The 14285-nt window shown below is 38.9% G+C and overlaps 1 protein-coding gene across 2 annotated transcripts in view; it reads right to left on the reverse strand.

Moving 5' to 3' along the window:
- Nucleotides 1-588: 588 nt before the first annotated feature.
- Nucleotides 589-14285, reverse strand: part of LOC145989957 (uncharacterized) — a 28116-nt gene continuing 14419 nt past the window's right edge. Inside the window, exons 1-4 of one of the 2 annotated variants that reach the window (XM_083125505.1) lie at nucleotides 13346-13382; nucleotides 10221-10422; nucleotides 8214-8310; nucleotides 589-1326 (exon numbers count right to left, since the gene is read on the reverse strand). In XM_083125505.1, coding sequence (XP_082981631.1) covers nucleotides 680-1326; nucleotides 8214-8310; nucleotides 10221-10262 — 786 coding nt within the window. In that variant the 5' untranslated portion in view covers nucleotides 10263-10422; nucleotides 13346-13382 and the 3' untranslated portion in view covers nucleotides 589-679. Of the gene's footprint in view, nucleotides 1327-8213; nucleotides 8311-10220; nucleotides 10423-13345; nucleotides 13383-14285 lie in introns of those variants that run through there. The other variant, XM_083125504.1, reaches the window with a different exon arrangement.

The following is a 14285-nucleotide window of genomic DNA, read 5'->3' on the forward strand; positions in this document are numbered from 1 at the left end:
GTAATCTAGCATATACGTCAATACAGTGTGATTCTATTGAATTAAAAGGAGTAGAATAACTACTGTACTGAGACACTGTACCAGTGACCATGGGTATGAGGGAAGCATGGTTTTTTTACTTCAGTTTACACCCAGACATCCATTTAAGACAATATGCGAGGGGCGTCCAAGACGAATTTAGAAACTCACGCAAATAGACCATGCAGACATCATATTGTGGTTAACACCTTTTCACATTTACTCAATTTTTTACATGGTGCTATCTCTTTCCAGGTAATTGCTGGAACCATTGAAAATTGCCCTTGCGACTAAGTTATGACTGAACAGCAATTGAAGTATCGAGCGGTGATAGAGGTGGTTCATCTTGAATGGATTTTCTTCCTCTCTTGAACTTGGTAACCCAGTTGTAAATGATGGCATTGTATGCCTTGACCAAACAGGTGTGGATGGCCTTAGGTTAAAGCCCTTCCAGCATCAAAAGCTCTTATCACCGCTCGATACGTCAATTGCTGTTCAGCCATAATTTAGTCGCAATGGTTACTTTCAACGTGGCTGTTACACATTAGAAACACAATAATAAGCATTATGAATCTTTATTAGGCATTGTTACTAAGAATTTCAAAAGTGGGTAGATGCAGAGAGGGTTGAAAAATCCTAGAGGGGGTTTGAACTGCTGTCATCATTCAGGCGGTAATGGCCATGGGGTGAACAGACGTAGAGGTGGACTCTGGAATGGACTATTTTCTTGAGTGGAAGTAGAAGGTGTGCCTAAAGTCTCCGGCAGCTTCCCAGAACTCGGCAGTATGGAGCACTGTCCAGCACTGGGAGGAGAGGACAACGGGTAGTCAAAGTTATTTCCCCCAGAGGAGAAGATGGAGCAATTGCCCACTGTTGGTCGTGGACAAATTGAACTCCTTGGAAAATTAGCTCTGTTGAGGAGTGGCGACGAGCTGAACCCCGTAAGTCTTGGAGCGTAAGATGGGGTTATGATGAAACTCATTGTTTGCTGAGGGCTAGGAGCTGGCAACAGCTGTGGCATGACGGTTGTGGTGGTGCCAGTGAGGGTTTGTGTTAGATTCATGATCGGAGGACCCATGATCCCTGCTGATCTACTTCCACTGATGATGTAGTACCTGTAGATTGGAAAGTCGCAAGATGGTGGTGGTCGGTAGCGTGGTACGTAATTGAATTCGTTGCAGATTGGGGTTGATGCTATGAGGGGTGCAATCAGTGTCCTCGGTGGAGGGGGTGGGAGGGATAAATCTGTGAAATGCCTTTGTGGACCACGTGGGGATGCCAAGATGCAGGTGGAACATAAATGGCCGTCTGAAAGAGAAACATGGAGCTTTGAATTTTAAGTCTTGTTGATTCATTTCTGTACAGTGTGTTTAAAAAAGAATGACCCAATTTTAAAACCTTATATCTGTGCACCACCAGTGAATGAAACTTGCATTACTTGAACTGCCATGGCATAGAGTTTTAAATGACTGCTGCTAAATACCATTAGTAGTGCGCAAATAGACGCTAACCTTAGTCATTCACAGGAAGCTGTCTATGCAACAGAAGGCATTTTGTGTTCTCAAGTTCAGTAAGACATTACACCTTGTGACTTCCTCTTGTGGGGATACGTAAAACGTGTTTTTGTTATTTTCACTATTACCCATTGACTTATATGAGCTCAAGGACAGAATCACAGCTGCAGTAAATTCTGTAATAGAAGACACTCTCAGACGCAGTGATGCATTTGGAACGAATCCAGCTATTGTCTTGATATTATCACAGCAGATGGAGGGCAAATATAGCACTTATAATGTGAAACCCGAGGATTTACTTAATGTACTTTGTAATTTGTTGGGTACCTGTAACACATTTTCATTATTAAATATAATTGTTTGAGATCGGGTCATTCTTATTTTAAACACACTGCATATATAAATATTCCTTGCTTTTTTTATCTCTAGGTTACTAGTGGTGATGGTCACTAATGTTTTTATTTTCATAGTTTTTGGGCTGGGCTTCACTGATGGTGTAGTGGTAATGCTATCGTGTTGTAATCAGTGGAGGCACATTGTGCTGTTCAGTCCCGATTAGCCTGCCTCAGTACAAAGTGAACTTTGTCATATTTTGTATTGCCTTTCTGCCTCTTTAGGTTAATGAGGATGAATGGCAGGGTTGCTACACATCTGGAAAACAGGGAATTTTGCTTGGCAGGGAAATGTCAGGGAATTTTGCAGATTCTCTGGAATTTACGTGCATTTTGGAGTCTGCAAGAGAAAAAGTTGCAAAATGAACAAGCTGGATTTGGTTCTTGTGATTCCACTCTCAAAGAAAGATTCAGTTTAGAAACTTGTTTCTTTCGTTCTTATGATTCTCAGTCTTGTGCAAAATTATGGTTCCTTTGAATTTCTGTAATAAATTTTCACTTTTATAATACTGATATTAAGAAGAATATCAAAGTAAAACTTGCAGTCCAGATATCTGATTGACTGAATGATAACTAAAGTACATTGACAATATGATCATTATTATCGGAGAAGTTGGTGAAGATGAGGTTATCGTCTATTATTTTGTAGATCTTAGTCTTGTTGGCATTTCCTATAGAATTCCTATATGGAACAAAAATTTCTCTAGATGCTGTGTACTTATAAGTGTAAGCGAAAAAGGAGCATTTTCTATGACACTATGAATCGGCCAGAAAATGAAAAATTGTGTATGGTTTATGAACTTTTTCTCTTGTTATATTGTGGAGATCTGTTATGGTGAAATAATGTATGTCTGTTACCTTAGCCTGAGCTAGATGCATGTGATTGTAGCACCCAATATATTTGCTGATTGTAATTTTACATTTTACTCTTCGATTTTTCGCGTGTTCTTGTGTGTGTAGAATGAAATTTGCTAAAATAAAGTTGTGAAAGTGAATATTCATAATAATTAATGGATTATGTATTTAATTGAAGAACACAAGGTTCAATAGCAAAAATCATGTTGATAAGCATGTCTGGAAAAAAATCATTTTTGGGCTGGAAAACCTTGGAAATGTCAGGGAATCTCATAATCAGATAATAATAGCAACCCTGAATGGTGAATTAATGATGAAAACAGGAAGGCACAAAACAATAAAATGTCCATATCTTACTGAGAATTCGTACCTAGATTCCTTAGCTTCATAGCCTGCTATGCTTCCCACTCCCCCAAGGAGACTGGTGCTATGTGAGTGTGAACAACTGTGCATCCCCCACTGGGAAATAAATCAGTGACCTTGAATTTCTGAAGGACATGTGAGGAGTAAAATTTAGTAATAGTAATTGTTGAACAGAAGTAATTCTAGTCGTGGGACACAATTTGCAACTTGCAAGAACATAGACTGAGAAGAATATGTAGATAAATTGTACCATATTACATTGCTTTACATAAATTTAACAGATCTGCAATGCATCTGTTGCAGTGTTGATATCCACTCTTGCATTGCAACCATCTTGACTCGACTATAATGCTGATTGAACAGTAATACTAATTTAAGTATGAGGGTGGCTCAAATTAAAACCCAAAAAATCTGACAAAACTTGTAAGACAGACTGTACACTGTACACCAGTGTTTCTCAACCACGAGTGCCGACTCGCGTGGTGGAGTGGTTAGCACATCGTGCTACGACGCTAGAGGTCCCAGGTTAGAATCCCAACCTGGGCGTGGATATTTGTGGGTGTCTATTCATCAATTTCTTCATATCATCACTCATCCCCATCTTCGCAAATTAGCCAAAAGTGGCACAAAAGGCGAAGTAATGTAAAGCAAATCGATCAATCAAATGAACACAACCACCAGGCTGGGCCCTTGCATCAGTTATACCGGGTAGTGAGAAGTTCTCATGAAGTTTGTGACTTGCTGCCCAATCTGGCAACCACCTGGAAAGATGGCCTTTTGTTCACAAACGATAAAGAGGGAATTCTTTCTCGCCAGTGCTGGTGAGAAAACAAAGATGCTGATGGGGGACTGTTGCCCTCTGTGCAGCCTAATTTGAACTGCAACCCTGGGGCCTTTCTTAAGTTGGGACCGGAAGAGTGAAGCAACTTGAGCTGGCATCCACCTGGAAAGATAGCCTTTCCTTCAGGCTTCACAGGAAATTCTTTCATGACAGTGGTGGTGAACTGCTCTAACCATGAAGAGAAGGAGGCATGTTGTTTCCCCTCTCAAATTTGAAGGTTGACTTACAGGCATCACAATCAATTCAATTTAGTTTGCACAGGAATTTTCATAAACAAATGTGTTGAAGTGGAAATTTTCCAATTGAAATTTTTTCAATATCCGAAATGTAACATGCCTCTGAAAATCAGCACTTACCAAATTACACTACAGTTCTGTTTAACCGAATCCCGATTAACCGAATTTCCAGGTTAACTGAATTGCTAAAAAAAAGCCATTACTCGTGCACGACTGTGTTTTACACTGGAGCACCGACGAAACACTTTTGTCTTTGTTTTGGTCTAACAGTTAGTTATCAAAGAGTAAGTTCATTGTTACGATGCGTTGGCTGTACTCACCCATTCCCCCATCCCTGTCTATTTTAGCATGCGTACTGTACTGTACGCTCAAGGTCAAGAGACACCTGCCAGTTGAGATTTGTAATTCTGTTCGGTGTGCCTGAAATCTTACTTTTAGTGAGCGTTATACTGTGCGTAGGTTCATGGCGTGGCGTTGTGTTCAGTGAGTGAATCTTTTTTGGTGATCGGCAGTGATTATGGTGGAAAAGAGAAAGCGAGTTGTTGTGACAATGCAAAAGAAACTGGAGGCAATTTATCGTATGGACAAGGGTGAGTCAGTGAATATGGAGTAGGCAAACCTTTATTCCAGTTTATCCTAATTTTTGTTCAACCGAAGCACCATCGGTCCCATCAAATTTGGTTAAGGGCATGCGAGACAGCCTCTACCGGCCTTTTCCCACCGAGTCAGTGTTGCCAACTTAGCTCTCTTGGAGCCAGATCTGGCTCTTTGGTGCACTCGTTTGATTGTGAACTGGAGCGCCTGCCCCGTGCCACGCTATGATACCATCACTGGTTCTGACCCACATAGACCAACTTTTGCCATGATTAAAAAGTCAAAATCTTATATTATTTAATCGTGGAAAGGCTATATCGGGAGCTCCAATTATTAGGGGCACTAATCAATTTCCAAATCCCCCAATTATAATAGGTATAACTATAAAGAAAGTTATAATGAATGCATGTGTGGTTACAATTAGGATAGAGGAAACTCCTGCTAAATGTAATGAAAATATTGATAGGTCAACGGAGGCTCCAGCATGTGCAATTCCTGCGGATAGGGGGGGATATACTGTTCAGCCAGTTCCTGCACCACTTTCTACAACATTTTGCATGTGATGTGATATTGTTATATTGGCTGCGTCGCCCCATCCCCTCTTATATCCCCAGCTACTTTTTTTAAAGTGTTGACGTGAAATTGGCATAATATTGTTATCAGGGAATCCTTTATTTTTGATTTTGTACGACCATGAGATGGGTGATGCTGCCGGATCTAAATGATGAAAACTAAGAATAAGTTGTCATCAATTTAGAGTTAACGGTAATAGCAGCACCCCACCCCTTTGACAACTAACACTACTCTAGGAAGCACTTCGTAAATCTAGCTCCTTGAAGGTCAGTTTTAACTCCATTTAAGGTGAAATTTAGATCTTTTATGCGAACAAGGTTCGGCAACACTGCCAGGAGGCAAGAAGAAATGCATTGGGCATATGGGAGTATTTTTTGATTTGTTACCTTGGGAATATCAAACTTCCAATGGAATAGAAAATGATATCAACGGGAAGGGCAGTTTGAATAAGTGATTGCCCAGCAGAAAAGTTGAAACTCCAATTTGATTAGCCGTAACTTGATTCCCCATAAGGAATACATGGTATTCCAAAAATTCTTATTCGTCATATTTTTTACAGGTCATATCTAGCTTAATAATCAACTTTGAAAAACTCTTCAACCTGCCACATGTGGAGAAATTCATACTCTCTTGTACCCCCACGTTTTTCTTCAGTTGCATTGCCCATTCCGACTATATTCAAATAAATGCACACATGGTGCGTAACTATATCTCCTCGCCTTAAACGAACCAGTACTCTCTATAATTTTGCCATAATTTATTTATTAATATTAAAATTTAAGGGTATAAAGTTAGAAAAATTAGAAAGTTTTTTGCGAGTTAAATTGTTGGGATCGGTACATCAGCTTCTGAAAAAACGAATTTGCCAGGCTGCTGGCTCATAAATGTTGAGCACCACTGCTGTACATAGTTTCAATTTACTCAAGTCATCAGCTTTATTTTCAAACAGCTAGCATGGCTTCAGCACTGGTCTCATTAACTGAAAATGCCGCTTTATCATCTTAAAGATGGCAGCTCCACCAAGTACTTGCAACAGTGGAGAACAGGGGTTTCATGGCCTCTGGAAGTATCAAGCCTATAGAATTATTATGATAAATGAATATTCAGTGTTGCAGTAACACTCCAGCAAGTTTACGAATGAGGGAAAGTTTGAGAATGATGTCATCAGTTTGTGGGCAGATGGGTGGAAAGATTTTTGTAGAGCAAGAGACTTCACACACGTAAGCCAAAGACTACCAGGCTCTTGCTCAGCACTGGAAAATATGCATACTTTAACAAGAAGTCTATATTGAAAAGTGGCACATTTCCGCAACTCTACATGCAAAAAGTGAAAATAAATTAAACAGTTGTTATTATGAACTAATAATTACACGTACTATTATAGCTGAAAGAAAAAAAGTTTCCCTAGTCTGCCATCTACAGAGAGTTTTATTCTGGAGAAAGAATATGACGAACGTAAAGAGGCATCATTACACTCCTTTTCCACATAGACATTAAGGCACTTGTACCACTTCACAAGTGTCAAGAAACCCTGTTTGTAAAACTGTGTCTCCTGATGAAGTTGCATACGGCAGCTTCCACTGTGCTGTTGGGGTGAAACTGGCATTACGTGAGGCCCATACACTTCCACCAGCGATTGCAATACACCTCTGTTCTCTATTCCAGCCGGTGTCGTTGCCTTGTAATCAAGGGGTCCTGGGTTTGATACCTGGTGGAGACACACAGTGGTTCGGATCCCACTTCAAACTGTAGGTCCAGTCCCAATTAGCCTTACTGTGCATAAAATGGACTTAAAACACCAAATCAACCAACCAACCAATCCATGCCAGCCAGGCACACACATCTCAAATCATCTTGTCTTCAACACAGCAAGGAAAAGGTCATGTGTCAGACAGCAAAGAAGGATGTTGCCGTGTAGCCATAGCATATTACCGGGGGTGTAAGGGGTGCTCCTTGCACGTAGTGCACCCAATAGTCACCCTCACTTCCACATAGTTCACCCTGGACTGCAGACTAACAAGACTCTGGTGACTGGCCCCATGGCCAGTATAATTTTGTTTGTGTTGTCCTGTGTTTTGTCCTTTGTGCTGAGTGCTCCTATACAGCCTCAGCTTTTAACGAAAGTCAGAAGATTTTAATATTTTATGATTTTAGTTCTGCAACGTTAGAGTTGTTATGTGTAACGATAAGGGACTGGACCCCGTATAATGTGACGGGTGCAAAATAGCTTTAGTGCTGACGCACCCAAAATTTTACAATCAAAATAAATAAATAGCATATTACCAATCGTAAATCTCCATGCTTTCTGGAAATGCACATATGGGAAACTTTTTTCCCAACTGTCGCTCGTTGTATATTATAGTGCTTCAAAAGTTGAACAATCCTAACTTTGATCATTCATAACATGGAAACTAGCGATATTCACACCGGTTTTTCTGCATTTTGAGGCCTCATCCATTGAGAAATTTTTGTACTTCTTTTGGATGCTAGTTCATTCCACACAGAAAATTTTAGAAGGTAACGTAGTGGCTCAAGTCTGGATTAAATATTTTGAGTATGTCAATCCAGGGTGAAAAGATTTTGAGATATTATCTCGGAGTTATAATTTGCAGTTTTGTGATTGGCACCATGTTAATCTGCGGTTTGCGACCGAGATAGGTTCCATGCAGAAACTCAATGGTTTTGGAAATAGCAAATTTATGGGTGAAGTGAAAATGTGACATTTTAGTGTCTACTAATCCTGGTTGGCAACATTAGCGGACCAGAATCTTGTCAGTAGATGTAGGCAACATCAAATTTAAGCTTATGAAGCATACATGTAACTCACCAATTAAACGAACATCTGGTCTGGAAGGCAAATAAAATTGTGTGTCCAGACGCCGTTGCAAGGCATCATATTCTCTTAAGAACGTGACAAAAGCAATCTGAAAGTAAGTAAATAAACAATAATGGCAGTAATCAGTGATTTATCTGCACATCCCCCAACACCTTTCCTCTGAAAATCTTCCACAAAGATCCTGTTTATGATCACTAGGGCCCATATAGTTATGCATATTGCACATGGAAATGAATATTTTAAACATTTTTAGATAAATGCATATTGCATATGCAAATGCATATGTGAATCATATGTATAAATTTCTTCCACATTTTAGAGCCAAAAACCACTACTAAATTTGTAATTTATATTTGTCTTTCTGAAATTGCAAAACATCCCCTTTGCACAGATATGTCATATGTTACATTTTACATATTGTCTTACATTTATTAATGCCTTTTGTAACATTTTTTTAAAGAAAAATACAACATACAGGGAGAGTGAAAAGTTTTGAGCCTCACATGGAAGGAGAGATGCTAGGTAGTTAAAATTTTGGAGGATGTAAGGTTTAAGTTTTAGGACACTGCGAATTTTTATGAAATTCACATGTTCTCTTCTATGTTTTTGTCAGGTTGAAAATGAATGAAGTGTCAGAGAAGAGAGTGGCCGACATGGCCGTGATTTTCGGTACCTCTGTTGGAAAGGCCTCACTGCACAGGCTGCTTTGGTCGAGTTTGGCTCACCACACTTCCCCATCCACCTTATTGCCCCGACCTGCCCCAGTCAGATTTTCATCTTTTCCCTGTGAGACTCAGAACAAATCAGATGACTGTAAACAAATTGCAGCACAAAATGCATATGTGCATTGATCTGGGGTGTGATTATGTAGAGAAATCATAATGAGAAACTGTAGCTCAAACACCCCTTCCCTGTGAGGCTCAAAACTTTTTACTCTGCCCTCGTGATAATAAAAGTTATTGAAACCATATTTCCAGCATGTAATATACAAATCAATGAAAGATAACGCAAATTCTAAATACACCAATTGTCACTAACTTTGAAATTCAAAGTGAAATATTTGTGTATAATTTCCACAATGTGATATGCATCTAAATTACTCAACACCATTGTCAAGAGGGGTGTAAGGGGTGACCCTTTCCTAAGACACCCAACTGTCAACCTCACTTCCACGTAGTACACCCTGGACTGTATTTCTCAGACTAGCGAGGCTCTGGTGGACTCACGGCCAGTATAATCGTCGTGTTGATCATTCATATAAATTTGTGGTTGTCACTTCATCTTATCACCTTTCATTCTCATCTTCATGATTAGCCAAAAGTGGCAGAAAGACGAGGTAAAATTAATCAATCAACCATTCATAAACAAAAGTGTAATTATCTTTGACACGAATACAAGTAAAACCCATCAGTGATGAAAACAATACATATACGTCATTGAACAGTTGGAATTTGAAATACGTGGTTGCAATATACCTACACAAGAGAGACTGCACATTTTTTTAAAATTTGATTTTAAAATTTTGGATGCATCAGCACTTATTTTGCACCCGTCACATTGTACGGGATCCAGCCCCTTATCGTTACAAATAACAACTCTAACGTTGCATGAGTAAAATCTTAAAATATTGTGACTTCCGTTAAAAGCTGAGGCTGCAAACGGGCACTCCGCACACATAAGGACAAAAACAGGACAACACAGAATTATATTGGCCGTAAGGCCAGTCGCCAGAGCCTAGTTTGTCTGCAAAATGCAGTCCAGGTGTACTATGGAAGTGAGTTTGACAGTTGGATGTACTACGTGGAAGTGAAGTTGACAGTTGGGTGTGCGTGGGAGATCACCCCCTTACACCCCGGCAGCACAAATATAGCCCATGTTCATTCACAATATGAATGTACAATGAAGGCTGGGCTATGCCCATCATGAATCTTCTTGGAAGTACTTGTACGATGGGAGCCCATTGTCCATCCGGAATGTGTTAACTAGCAATACACTTACCAAGAAGCTGATGATGACAATTACTAGTAGAAGGGACAGCATCTTTCAGGCCTTGGTTGGACTAAGGCCCCCTTTTGTTCCACCGAGAACTCCATGGGGGGATACCCCTGCTTCACCCTGTGGTTATGGGGAGCATGGTTCCCTCTGGGACTCTTTGCTTACTGTGCGAGAGAGAAGGTCCTTATCTGCTGAACACTGTACACTGAAATTGAAAATTACACATGCTTTCCTAGGTCCATGCTGGGTGAAAGTGGAAGGAAGGGTCTTGCAATTACACTGTCCCACAATGTTGGATTTGTCCAAATGCAAGACTCAATCATTTGGAGTAAATAACACATATCAAAAGAAATTGTTAGCAGATGATGTAAAATTTACAGGCTTTCAGTTAAAAATTGCTGAGCACAAAATTTAGAAACTTATTATCAGTTACACTATTACATATGTTTTCAAGCTGATTTCTCCGAGAGTCAGTTTTGGTCAATATACAGGTTGACCCAAAAAAGTAACCCCAATATTGACTATTGAATGCTTGCGGGTACCTCTTTTGGGCCACCCTATAGCTTTAATTATGAAACATCTGAACTGCTGAATTTTTAAAAATGTCCCCAGCCAATATAAAATTGTTAAGGGAGTCTAATTATTGAAGTGTGACTCAAATGAAGATTGGGGATCAAGAGTTACCAGGATGTATCAAATTATAAACGAGAGGTTTACGGTTCAATTGCAAAAGGGCCCACCCCGGTTATGATGGAAAAGATTAGTTATAACTGAGTGAGAATGCTCTCTCCACACTTATCATACCTGCCTGAAGTTCCTGTAGAGTCCTGTCTTAGGTGTCCATAATGTGTCAGAGTCCGTACTTCGACTCTGACCAACTTGACCTCCGTTATATCGTGCCAAGTGTATCAAAGAAGTATCTGAGTAAAACTGTGAGCGAAGGAGAGCGATGTCCTTCCGGACTTTGCATTTATACTCATGCCGGATTAGAGGTGGTTACTCCTCCAGTTCTCTATCGTCGAGGCTACTTTCATAACCTCCCGTATAACTACAGTATTGAAGCAATATGAAATGCAGCGCATTCCTGGGATACTTGGAGGCAATCGATGAAGGCGACAGGTTAATGAACAGAGTAAAGAGAGCATTAAATGAGACTCTTCTCTAACTTCACTCATTATACCTCATCATTATATATTTTACTTTAGATAATATTTACTATCTGGGGTGTAAAGAATGTCCTTTTCTGAAGGCATCCAAACATGAACCTCTATTTTACGTGGTACATCTTGGACTAATTTTGCTGAGTAATAAGGCTCTGATGTATGGCCAGGATAATCCTGTTGGAATGGTGTTGTGTCGCCCATATGTGTTTGTGATTGTACCTTCAACCATCTCATCATAATATCATTCAATCCACTATTTACTATCTGTATTTTGGCTTCTGAAGGATGCATTTTCTTCATATAAATGATGCCATGTCCATTTATACTATTTTTATCAAAATCTTCCAGGATGATAATTTATGAACACAATGCAGGACATGCCACACTGGTGACCCTACCATTGACCATCCTCCCCATCACAGATATCCAAAAGTATCAATAAATCACCCACTCAAGGGTGCCCATCCCTCCCAAGGCCGTGGATGCATCCCCCCCCAAAGTCGTTCAACAAAGTCCCCCCCAAAAGAAATGTTCATCATAACCCTCCCACCCACCCATGCAAACACGCACACACAAACACAAATATAAAAGTTGGATTAACACGCAGTAATTAATTTTTGTTTGAATGTTGATAATTTGATTTCATTTAAAGATAAATCGAAATATGTAAGCTTTAGACAACAAAAACTGACAATATTTTCCATTTATTCAGTCAGTCATAGCACAGGAACACATACAAGTGAAACAAATCGTGCTGAAATCATCCAACACTAAAACTGAAGTCCGCATGTCGGAAGTTCCGAGCCGACTCTGAACTACCACAATAAAACACCAGACATTGTTTACAACTGACTGAGATGTGAACAATTGAGAGGCACACGACATTGGAAATCTTTCATTACAGTTGAAATTAAAAGATTAAAGAAAGAATAAATCATGAAGTAGATGCTGAACATCTAATAACCATAACTAAAAATCAGTAAGAAGTCAATAAAACAAAATGATACCCATTTTTGTATTAAGATATATAGAATTGGTAGCTAAACTATAAGATTTTGTCCCCCCAAAAAAATTCCCATGATGCAGGAGCATCATGAATCCCCCACTCTGGGCACCCCTGCACCCACTATCTAGAAAATAGCACCCCTACCCTCTTTGACATTTAAGATTAGCTAAGCAATTACCAGTTACTTCTAAAGGGAACATTGAACCTCCAATGAATGTACCTAGTTGGTGACAGCTTAACAAAAGGCTCTCTGCTCTGCATTCCCCAAAAGAGGTGGTTGTTGATCTGATAACCACATAAATGTGCTACTAGAAAGGAACTGTTTCTTGGCACTTTGCAATGAAAGGTCAAGCAAGTGCTTTAGGAGGACTTGAGTGAATTGAATTATTATTATTATTATTATTATGTGAACAATTACTTAGCAATTCATATTACCTATATTATTTGTACTTACATTCGAAATTAAACATCTTGTTTAGGGCTCATTAGGCTGATTGCAACGATGAGGGTGAATGCTTAGATAAAGCTAATGAATAGGCACTCTTGAAGATGTACCCAAATCATGAACTCGATGAATTTGGTGATAGTTGATCTTTCACCGTGATTAACCAGTTATGTAATTATTAGTTTAGGATACACCTTTCATTCTTAAATTGTTTTTACCAGAAATAATACTGTTATGCATCTGCCATATTTCTTTCAGAAATGAATTCAATCAGTAAAAAAATATAATTCTGATTAACCCTTTATTTTCATTGATTTAGTCAGGATGGGGGGGGGGGCAATTTATTTAATATGTGGTGTCAGTGCTGAAAATAATTTCTTTTATCTTGGGATTTCTGCTATATAGCATGAGACAGAAAAATGCATCACATGCTTCTTATATTTATCAACTGATATGAATTCAGTAACTTGAAAGAAAAATATTTACAAGACGACAAAATTGCAAATCATCTTACCTAATTTTTGTTCAATGGATGAGTAACTATGTAACAGTTACAACAAACAATGCACTCTATTGTAAGAAACATGATATCTCTCTCTCTTTTTTGTGTGTATGGGGTGGGGGGATAACACAAGGTTGAATAATGTAAATAGCTTTATCAGACATGCTTGTGTGTGCATATGTATATTCCCAATAATGGCCGAACACATGTAGGAACAAGGTGTAAAATCATTTAAGACTGGTGGGGGGAGAAAGATCTTAATCTACAAACCCCCCTCCCCACAAACATACATATAAATTATACAATATTTATTAAGAAAATTCCAGATACAGCACAGGTGGCCATTTTACACTGAAATTGTCAACAATGAAAATACAATGATGATAATAATAATAAGCAAAAAATATAAAAAAATTATAAAAGTAACAAAATAACACAAAAGTGAATAGCAGATTAACAAATAATAAGTGAAAGATGTCACTATTTGATATTATTTACAAACATTTCTTCTAATAGATGACCGAAAGGCAAACTCGGAGGAAAATACGGGCTGCTTCAAAATGATGTGAACGATTTCAACTCCTTATATATTTCTTATTTTTCGTCCAAATTGCTTTAAATTTTACATGTAATTCCTAAAACTGTCCAAGTTTTTTTTTGATAAAATTTTGAACACAGTATCTCACAAATGTTCTATGTGAGCCCACTTTGTTACCCTGCATACATCAATTCGGTAAAACAATTCTGCCCAGACCCGTTTCAACATGTATGCATCAACAGTTTGCACTGCAGCAGTAATGTGCTTTTTCAGTTCATTGACATCTGCGGGTAGAGGAGGTTTGTACACAATGTCTTTTAGATGTCACCAGAGAAAACAATCACAGGGGGTTAAATCCGTGGATCTTGGTGGCCAACATAGTAACTGTTGATCATTTTGAGTAGATTGCCCAAT

Source organism: Lepisma saccharinum, chromosome 7 (genome assembly GCF_977018435.1).
Source record: "Lepisma saccharinum chromosome 7, izLepSacc3.1, whole genome shotgun sequence".
NCBI lineage: Eukaryota > Metazoa > Arthropoda > Insecta > Zygentoma > Lepismatidae > Lepisma > Lepisma saccharinum.